The sequence below is a fragment of the Capra hircus genome, chromosome 7, assembly GCF_001704415.2.
Source record: "Capra hircus breed San Clemente chromosome 7, ASM170441v1, whole genome shotgun sequence".
Taxonomy (NCBI): Eukaryota; Metazoa; Chordata; class Mammalia; order Artiodactyla; family Bovidae; genus Capra; species Capra hircus.
In genome coordinates, this window is record NC_030814.1 from 27,670,802 (window position 1) to 27,686,862 (window position 16,061).

Genomic DNA, 16,061 nt, shown 5'->3' on the forward strand with positions numbered 1-16,061 from the left:
TTTTCTTTTATATTATGCTTGAGTTCCCTTCTGTTTGATTTTTGTCAGTCTGTTGTATATTTTTGATTTGTGGTGAACCAGAAACTCCAATACTTTGGCCACCTGATGCAAAGAGCTGACTCATTTGAAAAGACCCTGATGCTGGGAAGGATTGAGGGCAGGAGGAGAAGGGGCCAACAGGATGAGATGGTTGGATGGCATCACCAACTCGATGGATGTGGGTTTGTGTGGACTCTGGGAGTTGGTGATGGACAGGGCGGCCTGGCATCCTGCGGTTCATGGGGTCGCAAAGAGTCGGACACGACTAAGCGACTGAACTGAACCAGGTTCTTAAGTATATTGACATATAACTATGTCTACTTGCATTTTGTCATTTTTTTCTTGTTTTTCAATCACTGTACTGGCTTATTTAAATGATAAAACTTCCCTGGTGGCTCAGATGCTAAAGCATCTGCCTACAACGTGGGAGACCCGGGTTCGATCCCTAGGTCGGAAAGATCCCCTGGAGAAGGAAGTGGCAACCCACTCCAGTACTCTTGCCTGGAAAATCCCATGGACAGAGGAGCCTGGTAGGCTACAGTCCATGGGGCCACAGATAGTTGGACATAGAGTAAAGTTGAGTGACTTTACTTACTTAATCCTTTTATATGCTTGCCTTTCCTATTGTAATTTCCCCTTTTCCTATTAAGTCTTGCTTCTTTTCTCTTTAGAGAAAACCTTTCAATATTTCTTCTAGGGTAGGTTTAGAATTGCTGTATTCTTTTAATTTTTGCTTGTCTTAGAAATTCTCTATCTTTCTAGTCTAAATGATAATCTTGCAGGGTTTAGTATGTTGTAGGTTTTTCTCTTTCAGAACTTTTTGAGTATATCATGCCATTCCCTTCTGAGTTTCTGCCTACAGAGTTTCTGCAGAGAATTCATCTGATAGCTTTATGGTGATTCTCTTGAATATGACTCTTTGGTTTTCTCTTGCTGCTTTTAGACTTCCGTCTTTGTCTTTAATTTTTGCCATTTTAACTGTGATATGTGTTGATGTGGGTCTGCTTGCTTTCATCTTTAAGGGGACCCTCTGTGCTTCCTGTACCTGAATATCTGTTTCTTTTGGTTTGGGAAGTTTTTAGCCTTGACTTCCTCAGATACATTTTCAGTCCCCTTTTATTTCTCTTCTTCTTGGACCCCTGAATTGTGAATTTTATTACAGTTAATGATACACCAGATGGACTTCTCTGAAGGCTCAGTGGTAAAGAATCCACCTACTGGTGCAGGAGATGCAGGTTTGATCCCTGGATCAGGAACATTCACTGGAGAAAGAATTGGCAGCCCGGTATTGTTACATGGGGAATCCCACGGACAGAGGAGCCTAGTGGGCTACAGTCCATGGGGATCAAAAGAGTTGGACATCACTTAGTGACTAAATGACAACAAAATGATACATCAGAGATCTCTTGTTTATATTTTTAGAGTTTTTTCTTTAGCTGTTCTGACTGATTGCCATCATTCTGTTCTCCAGATCACTTATTTGTTCTCTGTAATTTAGTCTGCTGTTGATTGCATCTGTATTGGCTCTTATCTTAGCAACTGTATTGTCTGCCTTTGATTGGTTCGTGTTTATAGTTGCTAGTTCCTTGTTACAAGGATCTGAATTTCTATCAGTTACCTTTTTTAGTTCCTATAACATTTTTCTTCCTTTTTGAACCCAGGGTCTGGAAGACTGGTGAGGGCTGTTTCATTTCTTTCAGGGGAATTTCTCTTGTTCTTTTAAATCTGAGTAGTTCCTCTGCTTTTTCATCTTTCTTAACTTCATTCTGTCTCTATGAATTTAAGAGAAACAGTTCTCTACTATGGATTTGAAGGTGTGTTTTTAATATGGGAGCATCCCTGTATAGTCTGTGTGAGTGCAATATTTTTGACAGCCACAGTTCTGCCCATAAGCAGCCCAAAATTGCTTCTGTTTTTCCATTGTGTTTGTCCCAGATACAGTGCTAAGCTGTAGGCTGTGGTGCAGAGTAGACTGGTTCTGGGGGCCAGGGCACTGTGGCTGCATGAATCAAGATGGTTGTGCTGTTTCCTGGGACCTTAACTGCCTCTGTGGCAGGCCTCTCCCAGGACCTGTCCACCTCAGATCCAGCTCCAAGCAGAAGTAGGAAGAGGGTGGACCTGGAGCACTGAGTACTCCTCCACAGGGGCTCTCTACTGGAGACATGCCTTTCTGTGCATCTCAAAGTCCACCCAGTACCACTGCCAAAACCCGGACCCACCTTGCAACTCCTTCCCCCTTTACCCCCACCTCCACTTTAGGGGTGCTTCAGCCTGTAGCAGCTTAAAGCAGGGCTTGAGTCCCCACCCAGAGACTGAGGCCAGGTTGTGGCAGTGAGAACACCAATCCTAGCCATTAGACCAGTGGTCAGTGACAAGGCCCTGGCCCTTCAACTTTGCAGAAAAGAATACCCACACAGTTGGAAAATAGTGAAACAAGTAAAGTATGTGTTAAAAGGGGGGAAAAAAGAATACAGTATGTGTGGATAGACACATGGGCAGACTCAGAGAGTTGCTGAGTCACACCCTCATGGCAGTTTGAATTACTTTTATGGGGTAAGTTCTTCCAGGTTTCTTTTGGCCAGTCATTTTGATTTGCCTGGTTCACAGTCCATATTTGGTATATCTCAGGATTCTCCCATGTGTGAGCACACATCTCTTAGCCAAGATGACTTCTACCAAAAAGGCATATGGGTAGAATATCTCTTGACATCACTCCTGCTTTGACCTCCAGGGAGCCTTTCTGCAGGAATGTGGTCGAGGAGGTTTCATGACTCCCTAAATGAGAAATGAATGAGAAGCTGAATGAGAAATGTGTGGTCTGGGCAGGGCCCAGCCTCCTCCCTTATTTGTGTTGCTATTTTCGTCTTGGAGTTTCAGTCCATAGGGAATGAATCTCTAGTTGCTTTACTCTGGTGGGTGCCCATCTTCCTCCTGCCTCAAGACTGTGGGCTCTGTGGCTAGACCTGGAACACCAGACCCCGAGAGCTGGCTTCTTGCAGCCATTAATAGATGGCGTCCTCCTGCAGAGCGTATCTGCGAAGATGCACTGCTTAGCTGCTGTACATATTTGTATCCCAACCTGATTCACACTTTGACTGGGAAGTGTGGTGAGGTGCAGCCGTCCGCAGCAGTCTCTCTCCACCCTGATTGTTAGCAAGCCAGCGTGCATACATTCCTATCAAGTCTAAGCCCCTGAAACTGCTCTGTCTGTTCCAGCAGGCAAGGATGCTTCCCAAGCCTAACTGTGTAGACCCTTTCTCTTTTACACATGCCTACCAGAGGCATCTTGATGTCCCATCTTGATGCCTTTTTTCTTCCCTATCCTACCTGGTTACGTGGAGATCTTTCTTGCAGCTTTGGTTATATAGGAGATCTTCTGCCCATTTCCAGTTGGTTTTCTGTGAGAATTATTCCACATGTAGATGTATTTTTGATGTGTTTTGTTGGTGGAGGTGAGTTTCACATCCTACTCCACCATCTTGATCCCCCCTCAGGAAGTACTTCTGAGTCTACTATAAATATAGTGTTAGCTACTGTGTGAGATTGATATATTTTAGCTACCTGTATATAATAGAAAAGTTGTTCTTTTGTATGTACAGTAGTATTCCTGTACTTTTTAAAAATTGTTTTATTTACTCCATCATCTCTCATTGGGCTCCCACTGTGTGGCTGACGGGTAGTTAGGTTCTGGAGATTCCGTTTGTCCCCTCTTTAGGGATGAGTATTATGATAAATGTGTAATAGTTTTATTTAAGAACAGATTCTTGTGTTAAATTTTTTATCTTAATAACTTTTAAAGTATCAGCAGTGAATGAGCAAGTACTTTTTTTCACCAAAATCTAATTGACAACTATTAGTCAATGCATGGAACATAACTACTTAAAGCATTCTTATTCTAAGAGAATTTCAGAATTGAAAAATCTTGAGCCAGCTCTCTGTCTTCTCTGCACTGGGAGCAGCTCTCCTGCCGCAGCCCTTCATCCCCTGAAAATGTACACTTGCGCCAAGTTCATCTCCACCCCCTCCTTGATCAGGAGAACCTCTACACTGTTGAGCCGATCACTGTCTGCAGTGGTGGTAAGACGACCGGAGACACTGACAGATGAGAGCCACAGCAGCTTGGCAGTAGTCCCCCGTCCCCTGACCACCTCACTGACTCCTAGCCGCAGTTTCCAAACCAGTGCCATTTCAAGGGACATTGACACAGCAGCCAAGTTCATTGGAGCTGGGGCTGCCACAGTAGGGGTGGCTGGCTCTGGAGCTGGAATTGGGACCGTGTTTGGGAGTCTCATCGTTGGTTATGCCAGGAACCCTTCTCTGAAGCAGCAGCTCTTCTCCTACGCCATTCTGGGCTTTGCCCTCTCAGAGGCCATGGGGCTCTTTTGCCTGATGGTGGCCTTTCTCATCCTCTTCGCCATGTGAAGGAGCCGTTTCCACCTCCCATAGTTCTTCTCCCGTGTCTCGTCTGCCCTGTATGTTTCTTTTTCCATACCTCCCCAGGCAACCTGGGGAAGGTGGTTGGCTCAGGGCCTGACAGAAGGAAGACAAATAAATACTGTATTAATAAGAAAAACAAAAAAAAAATCTTGAGGCAGCATTGAATCTGTCTCCCCATTCTCCACCTGGTTTTGCTGATGTGAAACAGAGATTTAGAGAGGGCAGTATTCAACTGAGGTTACATAGCCAGCTTACTTGCAGAGCTTGAAGACCATATGTTCTGCCTAGTAGTCTGGAATCCTAGGACATCTGTATTAATTATTGGTTTGGCTTTGGTGAGCTGGTTTGGATTTGTAACATTTTTGGTGGTATTTTTAAGTTCTTGAATTTAGAATTTTTGTTGCATCTTCTGAATTCCTTAGCCCAAAGAATGGAGAAGAAGGTATGGTCTCAAAATACCTTGTGATTTTGCTTTTAAGGCTTCCCTGGTGGCTCAGATGGTAAAGCGTCTGCCTGCAGTGCAGGAGACCTGGGTTCGATCCCTGAGTTGGAAAGATCCCCTGGAGAAGGAAATGGCAACCCACTCCAGTATTCTTGCCTGGAAGATTCCACGGACAGAGGAGCCTCGTAGGCTACAGTCCAAGGGGTTGGAAAGAGTTGGACATGACTGAGCAACTTCACTTTCTGCTTTTAAAACGTGTTCTCAGACATGTCATTCTGTTTGCCTTTTTGAAGAAAAAAAATGTGATTCTTAATATGGAATTGTCTGACTGTTTTTGTTACCTATGCAGTTTATCTTGTGACATTAATTTTTCTTTTTCTCTTTTTAGTCTGCCATTTTCAATTTTCAGAGTCTGTTGACTGTAATCTTGCTGCTTATATGTACCTGTGCTTATATCCGATCCTTGGCACCCAGCCTCCTGGACAGAAATAAAACTGGGTATGTTACTAATAATGTTTAATCACCCAAGTTAGTTCTTAGAGATATTAAATGCCAACTATTGAAAGTCATTAAGTAATTTAATTTCTATATATAATTTAGTTTGTATAACTAAATTATGTAAAAATAACTTTTTACATTGTTTTTTCTTGTTTTTAAAAAAATCCAGATCTTTATATTCATAGATTCTTACCAAAAAGATAAATAGCAGAAGTTACCTGAAGTGTGCTGGACTGAAAAAAAAAAAGTGTGTTTTAAAAGATGAGATAGTTTTTCTTTCTGAAAATATAGCTACAGTTTAGTAGTTTCAGAGACAGGGTTTGGCCTTCATTTTTAATAGTAAAATCCATTATCTTATCTTGAAAGCATTAAACAGTTTATAAGCACTGTGTCCACTACAGTACTAATATAGACATCCCACCTCCACTCCAGGACCACTCTAATCATATAGGCTTCCCAGCTGTATCATAAAGCAAACATCTTTGGAGAGATTTAGCTTTCTTAAAGCAATAGTAAAAGTTAAGCTTTGGGCATGTCACATCCCTTTTAATTGTATGTTAACACTCCTGCCAAAATTGAGCTTAATGGAATACAACATAGACTTAAAATTTTTAAGTGCCATGTTCCTCACACAGAAATACATGTTGAGTTCAACCAGAAGGACAACTATATTAAAAAAAAAAAAAAACAGAGACCATATGGTGAATACTGTCTAAACTTTTTTTGCCTTACAGATTAATTCTGTGAATAATTGTCTTAATCCTTTCATGGTAAGGTCCTTAATCATCTTAAGAAATAGTAGGATGAAATAGAACACTTCACATAGGAATAATTAATTATCTCCACCTTTTTTGTTTTTGATGGAAAGGAAAAGTTCTAATTAGGATACTGCAAAGTCAGGCTCTGTTTTTCCACTAAGAAAATCTCCTACAAGAAGCAAGGTAGTAGATATTCAACTATGAGAGAAATAATTATCTTTCCTTCAACTGCATTATATCTTTGGGGTCATAATTAACATTTATTCAAACATTCCATTATCTAAATCACTTGGCTTTTGTTACCATTTCTTTTTATTATGTAGGTTTGTTTGAACATCTATAAAGGCATAGAGAACCGCTACCCGGTTTTGAATAATGAAAATCTATAATCTTGTTCCAATAAACTGATGATCTGTCTCTATTGTCCTAAGGCATTTTATTTAACCTACTGAAGGTGAAAACAGATGTTATTTGTCCATGGGTTTTTCTGACAACATCTCACTTCCTTTGTAGAGATTATGTTCTTATCATTCCACCTTTTCTCTGAACTCTTATTGCACTGAGTCTTCAGTCCCTTTGTTGAAATTATATAATTTTATTTGTTGCTTAGTTGTACGAGAAGCCTTTCTACTCAGCTAAATAATTTTATTTCCTCCTTCCCTTTCTCTGCAATCCCCTGTGGGTTTCTCTGGTGGCTCAGCAGTGAAGAATCCACCTGGCAATGCAGAAGGCACAGATTCAATTGCTGGGTTGGGAAGATCCCCTGGAAAAGGAAATGGCAACCCACTCCAATATTCTGCCTGGGAAATCCCATGAACAGAGGAGCCTGGCAGGCTACAGTCCATGGGGTCACAAAGAGTCAGACCCAACTTAGCAACTAAACAACAACAACAAAGCCTATGGTAGAATCCAGTAAACAATCTCATCGATTGTTATTTTAGATTTCTAATACATAATGTTTAATAAAGAATTTATTTCATTCATGAATAATCCCATAGTGGTAGAACAGAGTATTTGTACATTTCTGGTGCTGCGACAAAGTAGGCTGCATGTGGAAATGTCTGCTTCTCATTCCTTTGGAAGCAGGAATACATCCACAACATGCTACATTAAAAAAGGAGTTCTCAGGGCTGCCAACCTTACAGTAGAGGTTGAGTAGTAGTATATTTCTCCTACATAAAACCAAAGGAATAGCATGCCTATTTTTACATTTTTAAGTATATATGATACAGTTAGCTGTTTGAAAGCTTTTTTGAAAAACTTTTTGTTTTGTTTGCTTCTGGCTGTGCTGGGTCTTCGCTGCTTGCTACATGGGCTTTTCTCTGTTTGCAGCGCGTGGGAGCTACTCTCTAGTTGCGGTGTGCAGGCGTCTCATTGCGGTGGCTTCTCTTATTGAGGAGCATGGGCTCTCAGGCCAGGCAAGCTTCAGTAGTTGCAGCACGTGGGCTCAATTCCTGTGGCTCATGGGCTTAGTTGCTCCTCAGCATGTGGGATCTTCCCAGATCAGGGGTCAAACCTGCGTCTCCTGCATTGGCAGGCAGATTGTTTACCACTGAGCCACAATGGAAGCCCTAAAAACATTGTCTCTATACAAATGTTAAGCTCCTTTTATTTTGACTTGGACAAATGAAATAATTTCTGTGGAAGACATTTTTACTGGTCCTTGTTCTTTTCTGTTAAAAATATATATTTATGAAAGTCATAGTAAACTTTCCTTTGATTGTACTGAGTGTTCCACTCTTAAGTGAGCCAATTAGATAAAATGGACCAATTAGATAAAATGAGTTCTTAATAACTTCACTGTTGAAAATAGCAACTTCATTCTTTGCTGCTTCAAATAGTATAGAACTTAAAAGCAGCAGCGAAGAGTTGCTATTTTGTCTAGTTTCCTATTTTCATAGACTTTATAATTTTATCAGCATATATGCTTACTGGTTTATGTCTTTAAAAACTAAGCAGCATATTTGTATTGGTGCTTACCAGCCTAAGTTCCTTTTAACATTTAGGATATCGTGTAAATGTCTAGGTAGGGAAATATGTGAAAAAGACCAAAGCAGTACCAATTAATCTCTTATGTTGCCAAATTAGGAATTTTTTTCACTTAAGTAGCTTTTAATATGCTCTGTTGTACCAATTTCCTACTGATGCTTTGATGCTAATTTCTAGACTATAAGACCTGCAAAGACCTTGACTGTGATGATATGGTTTCAGACTGTTCTGAAGGGCCCTAAGCTTCCCATAGAGGAACTTCAAGTGTCCTACTTCTGAATACCTCAACCAGAGCAGCTTTGAGTCAGTAATTCATTTTATAATCAGTAGATTTTTAGAATCAAGTTTGCAGGGCATTGCAGATCACCAACAAGTTGTCTTCCATTTTTTTGATGAAGTGTAAGCCAATGTTAGTGATACCTGGAGTTATTGTCCATACCTTTAGCCTATGTAATATTGAACATAGCACATGTTAGTCACTATTCTAAAGACTTTCTGTGTAATAACTCATTTAACCCTTATAGCAACCCTATTAAAATGAGGTAAAACAGCCTGCTCACAGTTATGCAGCCAATTGAGTAGAATTGAACTTAGGCACAGTTTAGCCCTGATCCTTTGCTTTCAAGAGTATACATTTGTCCTTTTTATTCTTATAGTGAAGTTGTTTCACCTGTCAGAATTTCTGTCCTTCACAATATTTATATTTTTGCCCATTTCATTTAATCTGAACTAATGGACTTTTTGCTTTGATGTCAGGAAATTACTGTATACTTCAGAGGAGGAACATGTTTGGAACTTAATTAACTCAGCATTTTTTTTTAGTCTTAACCATTCCAGTATAATGATTTATTGCAGGCCATCTCTTTGGGCAAAGAAAATATAATTTATCTCAAATATAAACATGATTTTCTTCCTGTAACAATTCTAATTCACTGCAGTAATTTTAATGTCAATTTATCTTGATTTGTAACCCTGTGTAATACTATTTATATTTCTGTTCTTTTGTCACATCAAAATAATTGTCTATATTTTTTTTCAAATATCTCTGTTCATTGAATGTCATTTTTTTTAAGCTGTTAGTACTTTTTTAGTACTGTTAGTACATTTTTTAGTACTTGCAAAATAAGTGATATATCCATATAATATGTATTTATATCTTTATTCATGGAACTGAAATAGAAATATTAGTCTAATTTTTATTATTTCCAGAATATATGTATTTTAAATATATATTTTAAATTTTATATGAAATTATAGTTTCATATACAATATCCCTAAACTAGGGTTTTCTTATGTTGAGATATGTTATATTGAATATATTACATTGAAATATAGGCTCGTATTTTTGTATTCCTCCTCATTTAATGTTATGGTCATGTAAATACTGTCATTGGAATTCATGATTATAGATCATTTAAATATAGAACTATATTCAGTAAAAAGTTTTTTCAGTTAATGTCAAAGTTTATCCAAAACCAACTGTGTCCATGTACTGTTTTTGCAAAATTAATGTTTATTTAAATCAGCATTATGTGTTTTTTGCTTTTGAAGATAAAGCACTTGAAGTTGACTGAATTAATCTTTTAATAGTAAGCTCTTGTACAAATTTTTGCCATTCTTACATTAATTTACTTTGGGCCCAACCTGTGACACCATGTATGTTCCAATTTCTAATAGTTTCTGTACATTGATGGTTGGCAAGCTATTGTGTCCTACTTTTCTATGTAAGTAGTGGCTCAATATCAAATGAATTTCAGTTTAAAGCAATGCATCAGCAGTTAAAATGCTAATATGTAATAAATTACCTATATGATACTGAATAATTTGTCTTTCCCAGTAATCGGTAGCTGCTTTTTTATTTTCTGCAGGTTGTTGGGTATATTTTGGAAGTGTGCTAGAATTGGTGAGTATCTCTCTACTTTCTTATGCTGTAAACTGTTGGCCAGTTATAGTCAAACAACTCAAAATGTCAGTTTTTAAAGTGCAGACTTCCCAGTTGTGTACCTTTTTGCAGTACTTTATAGAGGTCCATGTAACTCTTTTCTTGACACTATTTAAAATGATTTCACAGATACCTCCTAATATTCACTAATAGGGAGATGGAAAGCAGGTCAAAGGTCTCTGTAATTTAGATAGTAAACAGTATGCATTCCTTATTTTGAGATTACAGGCAAGTATGTATATGCATACATTGTATAGAGCATGCTGTTCCATATAATATGTACCATTTCGATAACTGAGGTGGATTTTTGCATTTAATGAAAGGCTTGCTGAGCAACTATCTAATTGCCCCCTGGTAAGTCATAGAATCTTACTAGTTGCTTTTAGAAAACATGAACTATTTCATCTTTTGAATCCATGTTATCTTCTAACTTTTCATAATAAAGTTAGTAGCATCTTAAGTGTGTAAATGGTTAGATAACAATATATATTAATATTCATTGTCCCATAACATTATGTATAGTATTTAATACAATGCCCAGCACATACTAGATTCTCAAATAATTGGTAAGTAAATGAATTAAAATGTGCTTTATTCACCAATAATTTTTTTATTAAAGTGTAATTGATGCAAAATATTATGTAACAGGGCTTCTCAACCTCTGGGCCACAGACCAGTTCTGTGGTCTTACTGCTGGGTCATATTGTAGTTCTGTTTTTACTGAGAAACCTCTATCCTGTTCTCCATAGAGGCTGCATTAATTTACATTTCCACCAATAACCACATCCTCAGCAACATTTGTTGTGTCTCTTCTAATGATAGCCATTCTCATAGGTGTGAGATGACATCTCATTTTGGTTTTAATTTGCATTTCTGTGATGATTAATAGTATTGATCATCTTTTCATCTGCCTGTTGGTCATCTGTATGTCTTCTTTGAAAAACTTTCTCTTCAGGCCTTCTGCCCAGGTTTAATTGGGTTGTTTTTTTGATGTTGAGTTGTATGAGCTGTTCATAGGTTTTGGATATTAATCCCTTATCAATCATGACATTAGCAAATATTCTGTCTCATTCCATAGGTTGTCTTTTCATTTTGTTGATGGTTTCTTCTGCTATGGAAAAGCTTTTAATATTTATTAGATCCAGTTAGTTTACTTTTGCTTTTGTTTCCTTTAGATAGATATCCAAAAATATGATTTATGTCAAAGTATTCCACTCTATTTTCTTCTAGGAGTTTATGGTTTCCAGTCCTACATTTAGGTCCTTAATCCATTTTGAGATTATTTTTATATATAGTGTGAGGAACTAGCTGTTCTGATTTCATTTTTTTAGTGTAGCTGTCTAGTTTTCCCAACACCACTGGTGGGGGTGGGGAGAGGTTCCTGACACAGTTTGGTACGGTGTCTAGGGTGTTCTGAAACTTGGCCTGCTAGTGGGCCAGACCATGTCCGAACTGGACCCAGGGCAGGGCCTGGCCTGCTGGGATGGGAGCTTAGGGGGCAGTCTGAGTCTGTAGGTTGCAGGATTGTGGTTTTCTAGCGTTTATTGTCTGCCGCCTGTTGGAGTGAGGCTGATCCAGAGGCTAGAGCAGGCTTCTCTGAGGGCAGGGCTGGGCTCCATGGGTTTCTGGGGCTGGTGCTTGCCTGCTGGTAAGTAGAATGGAGCACTGAACCCTCTGGTGGATAGGGCCATGTTCAGAGGCAGCTGTGGGCTCTTAAGGCAGCATGTCTGCTGATGGATGTGGCTCTGTCCTCACCAGATGGGCTGCTTATCTTGGGGTGTCTCAGCACTCACCTATAGGCTGTTGGGCAAGGACGCAGTTGGGTCCTAGCACTCATAAGCTAGAGGAGAGATTCTACAGTGGTTCCTGCTAGTGTCCATATGACATAAGTAATTCAGAATGGCTCCCGTTAGTGTCTGTGTCCCCAAGGTAAGATGCAGTCACCTTCTGCTTCTCCAGGAGATTCTCCAAGACCAGAAGGTAGGTCTGACCGAGGCTCCTATCAAGTCACTGCTTTGGCCCTGGGTCCTGAAACTTGTGAAATTTTGTGGGTGTCCTTTAAGAGAAAGGACAAGAATAAACCTCATGCATTAAACAAATAACCCAGTCAAAAATTGGGTAGATCTAAATAGACATTTCTTCATAGAAGACATACATGAATAGGCACATGAAATGATGCTTAACATTACTAATTATTAGAGAAATGCAAATCAAAACTACAGTGAGGTATCACCTCACCCCTGGTCAGAATGGCCATCATCAATGGCCATTGAATAATGAATGGTGGAGAGGGCGTGGAGAAAAAGGAACCATCCTGCACTGTTGCTGTAAATTGGCACAGCCACTGTGGAGAACAGTTTGGAGGTCCCTTAAACAAAAAATGAGTTACCATATGATTCAGTAATCACATTCCTTGGCATATATCCAGAGAAAACCATCATTTGAAAAGGAAAAGATATATGCACCCCAATGTTCATTGCAGCTGTAGAATATCACTCAGCCATAAAAAAAAAAAAAAAAAAGAATGAAATAATGCCATTTGCAGCAGCCTGGATAGACCTAGAGATATCATACTAAGTGAAGTAAGTCAGACAGAGAAGACAAGTATACTGTACCACTTGCAAGTAGAATCTTGAATTTATTTACAGAAGAGAAATAGACTTGCAGACATTGAAAACAAAGGGGGGCGATAAATTAGGAAATTAGGATCAACAAATACTATTACATACAAAATAGATAAATAACAAGTATCTACTATGGTGGCGCAGAAGACAAAGAATCTGCTTGCAATGCAGGAGACCTGGGGCGATCCCTGGGTTGGAAAGATCCCCTGGAGGAGGACATGGCAACCCACTCCAGTATTGTTGACAGGAGAATCCCCATGGACAGAGGAGCCTGGCAGGCTACATTTCATGGGGTCGCAAAGAGTCGGACACGACTGAGTATCTAAGCACAGCACAGCACAATATAGCACAAGGAACTATATTCACTATATTGTAATGTCGTTAATGGAAATCTGAAAAAGAATGTATAAATATATATATGGATGTGGATGTATAACTGAACACTTTGCTGTATACCTAAAACATTGTAAATCAGCTATTTATTTAAAAAAAAAGAACATTATGGACAGTTTGAGGGAATAGAGAATATCACTGGATTCATTCATCAGTTCACTCACTCAGTCCTGTCAGACTCTCCAACCCCATGGACTGCTGCAGCACGCCAGGCTTCACTATCCATCACCAACTCCCAGAGCTTACTCAAACTCATGTCCATTGAGTCAGTGATGCCATCCAACCATCTCATCCTTCTCCTGCCTTCAATCTTTCTCAGCATCAGGATCTTTTCCAATGAATCGGTTGTTCGCATCAGGTGGCCAAAGTATTGGAGTTTCAGCTTCAGCTTCAGTCCTTCCAATAAATATTCAGGATTAGAGTCATGAACATTAAAGTTATTGGCTTATGGTGAATAAAATGTTAAGGCATTTTAAATCCATTTTTATGTAATAAATTAGAAAACATTGTACAACTCCATTAGTAACTAATCCAGGTGATTTTGTTCACAATTGTTGCTTGGAAGTGTAGGTAAAGGTTTCAGGCATCTAGTTTATAGCTTTCTTAAAGATAGCCTGTTAGTATTATCTGTTTTTACGTCTAATTATAAACTATGCCTTTTCCTTTTTTGCTTGCCCATGTATTTTCATTTTCCTCTCTTGACTGCATGAATATCATAGGTTAAATAATTCGGTTATTCACTTTTGCCAATTATGTGAAAACCGTTAGCTTTTCATTTTGGCAAAGTGTTTTAGAAAATGTTGGTACTGATATGCAGCTTTCTCAACCACATGTTCCTCTCTTATCTTGACACAGAATATATCCCCAAAGAAAGGATGCAATTTTAATGGGAAAAGGCCCAGCCAGACCATCTTATCATGTTACACATCACATTACAGCAACTGTTTCACATTCACTTACAGAGACCTAAGACCAGACAAGAAGTAACGTTCTTACCCTAGTTCAACTAAAGATGTTTAGCTCTACCACATGGCAATCTCTTTTAAGAAAATTAAAAACAGGAAAATGAAACCCATATGTAAATCATAGTATTCTAAGTTGGAGGATGAGGAAGAGAAGAACTTCCTCAAAAAATAATTTTTAGCAGATGGCAAATTTAGGACAGTATTAATCTCTTCTTTTAGTATTTAAGAAGGCTATATTTGACAATAAGAGTATCTAGCCCTATGGAAAGAGGGACAGGCTTCCTTATAAGATCTACCTGATTGATTTTTGTTCTTGTTTTGTTGGATAACTTTAGTTTTTTACTCTGAAAGAATCAGCATTGCTAAAAAAAAAAAAGGAACAACACTATTTCCTAGTTTCTTTTTTCTTTTTTCAATTGAGATAATATTGTGAAAACTGTATTTTCTCACTTTCTGAATTTTCGTTTATTTGGAACACAGTTCATTAAATGTCTGTGGATAGAACACTCTGGAAAACACCAAATGTTTATTTTGTTTGCATGTGTGTAAAATGTGTCATGAATATTGCCATTGAATGGATAAAAAGGTAAAAAACTTACCAGTTGTATCCCTATGATCTCAGTGAGGGAGCTCTGAAAATAATGACCTTCAAGGTTTTAGTTGATAAGAGTGATCAAGATTGACATTTTCCAGAAGTAATTAACTAACCTAGCTAAGTGAATTAAGGAGCTTAGTTACTAAAAGACAATGGCAACCCACTCCAGTACTCTTGCCTGGAAATTCCCATGGATGGAGAAGCCTGGTAGGCTGCAGTTCATGGGGTCGCTAAGGGTCGGGCACGACTGAGTGACTTCACTTTCACTTTTCACTTTCATGCATTGGAGAAGGAAATGGCAACCCACTCCAGTGTTCTTGCCTGGAGAATCCCAGGGACAGAGGAACCTAACGGGCTGCCGTCTCTGGGGTCCCACAGTCGGACATGACTGAAGCGACTTAGCAGCAGCAGCAGGAGCAGTTACTAGAAAAGAAATTATTTTAAACACCATAAAAAAACACAGGTGAGGGGAGTATAAACCATCTCTATAAAGGAAGGTGAAAGTGAAGTCGCTCAGTTGTGTCCGACTCTTTGCGACCCCATGGACTGTAGCCTACCAGGCTCCTCCATCCATGGGATTTTCTAGGCAAGAGTCCTGGAATGGGTTGCCATTTCCTTCTCCAGGGGATCTTCCCAACTCAGGGATCGAACCCTGGTGCCCCACATTGCAGGCAGACACTTTAACCTCTGAGCTACCAGGGAAGCCCTTCTATAAAGGAACAGGTACATACTCAGGATTTTTCCTAGAAGTAGCATGTCCTCACTCTGTCCTTACTCTTTCTCCTTCCTTCCTTCTTCCTTTCGTGTGTGCCCTCAAGGCAGCACAAAAATGCCCACTGCCTTGTACAGTCTTGGAATTATTGAAGAAACAGGAATGAACAAGATAAGTTTGATTTAGCTCACAATCACAAGATATCTGTTTGCAAGACAATTGCACAAGCCAACTCCAGATCTACTTCATGCAAAGGAAATTCTCCAGCTATAAACAGACACTCCTTAAACAAACGGGAAAACTAATTCAGAAGTGATTGTTCTAAGTTCCGTGTCTCTAACCCAGAGTAATTATACTATAAAAGATTTGATACAAAATCCATCTCAGAAATAGTTTAGTCTTCTCTAATGTGTGTGTGTGTGTTTTTTAACATTCTATGTGATGTTGATTTTTTAAATGCAGTTTTATTGAATACTTGTTTATTTTCATTCAGGAATGCTATTTTTTCCCCCTTACAAGTTTTTTGAGATAATTTCTCTTGGGTCTCTATCCTGCATTCTTTGCTATATTTTTTAATATGTAGGTGTATGCAGTGACACTAAAACGGCTAATCCAGTGTTTTCTAAAGACATGACAGAGGTGGTCTTAGATCGGTATCATTTAGTCG

The 16,061-nt window shown here is 38.9% G+C and overlaps 1 protein-coding gene and 1 pseudogene across 2 annotated transcripts in view; both read left to right on the top strand.

The window, feature by feature from the left end:
- Window positions 1-16,061, top strand: part of TMEM167A (transmembrane protein 167A) — a 45,128-nt gene that overhangs the window by 24,359 nt on the left and 4,708 nt on the right. Inside the window, exons 2-3 of the mRNA XM_005683393.3 lie at window positions 5,307-5,416; window positions 10,032-10,066. Of these exons, the coding sequence (XP_005683450.2) occupies window positions 5,307-5,416; window positions 10,032-10,066 (145 nt within the window). The remainder of the gene's footprint in view (window positions 1-5,306; window positions 5,417-10,031; window positions 10,067-16,061) is intronic.
- On the top strand, window positions 3,889-4,612 carry LOC102191425 (annotated as a pseudogene). The gene has a single exon (XR_001295929.2). The product of XR_001295929.2 is annotated as an ATP synthase F(0) complex subunit C2, mitochondrial pseudogene (transcript).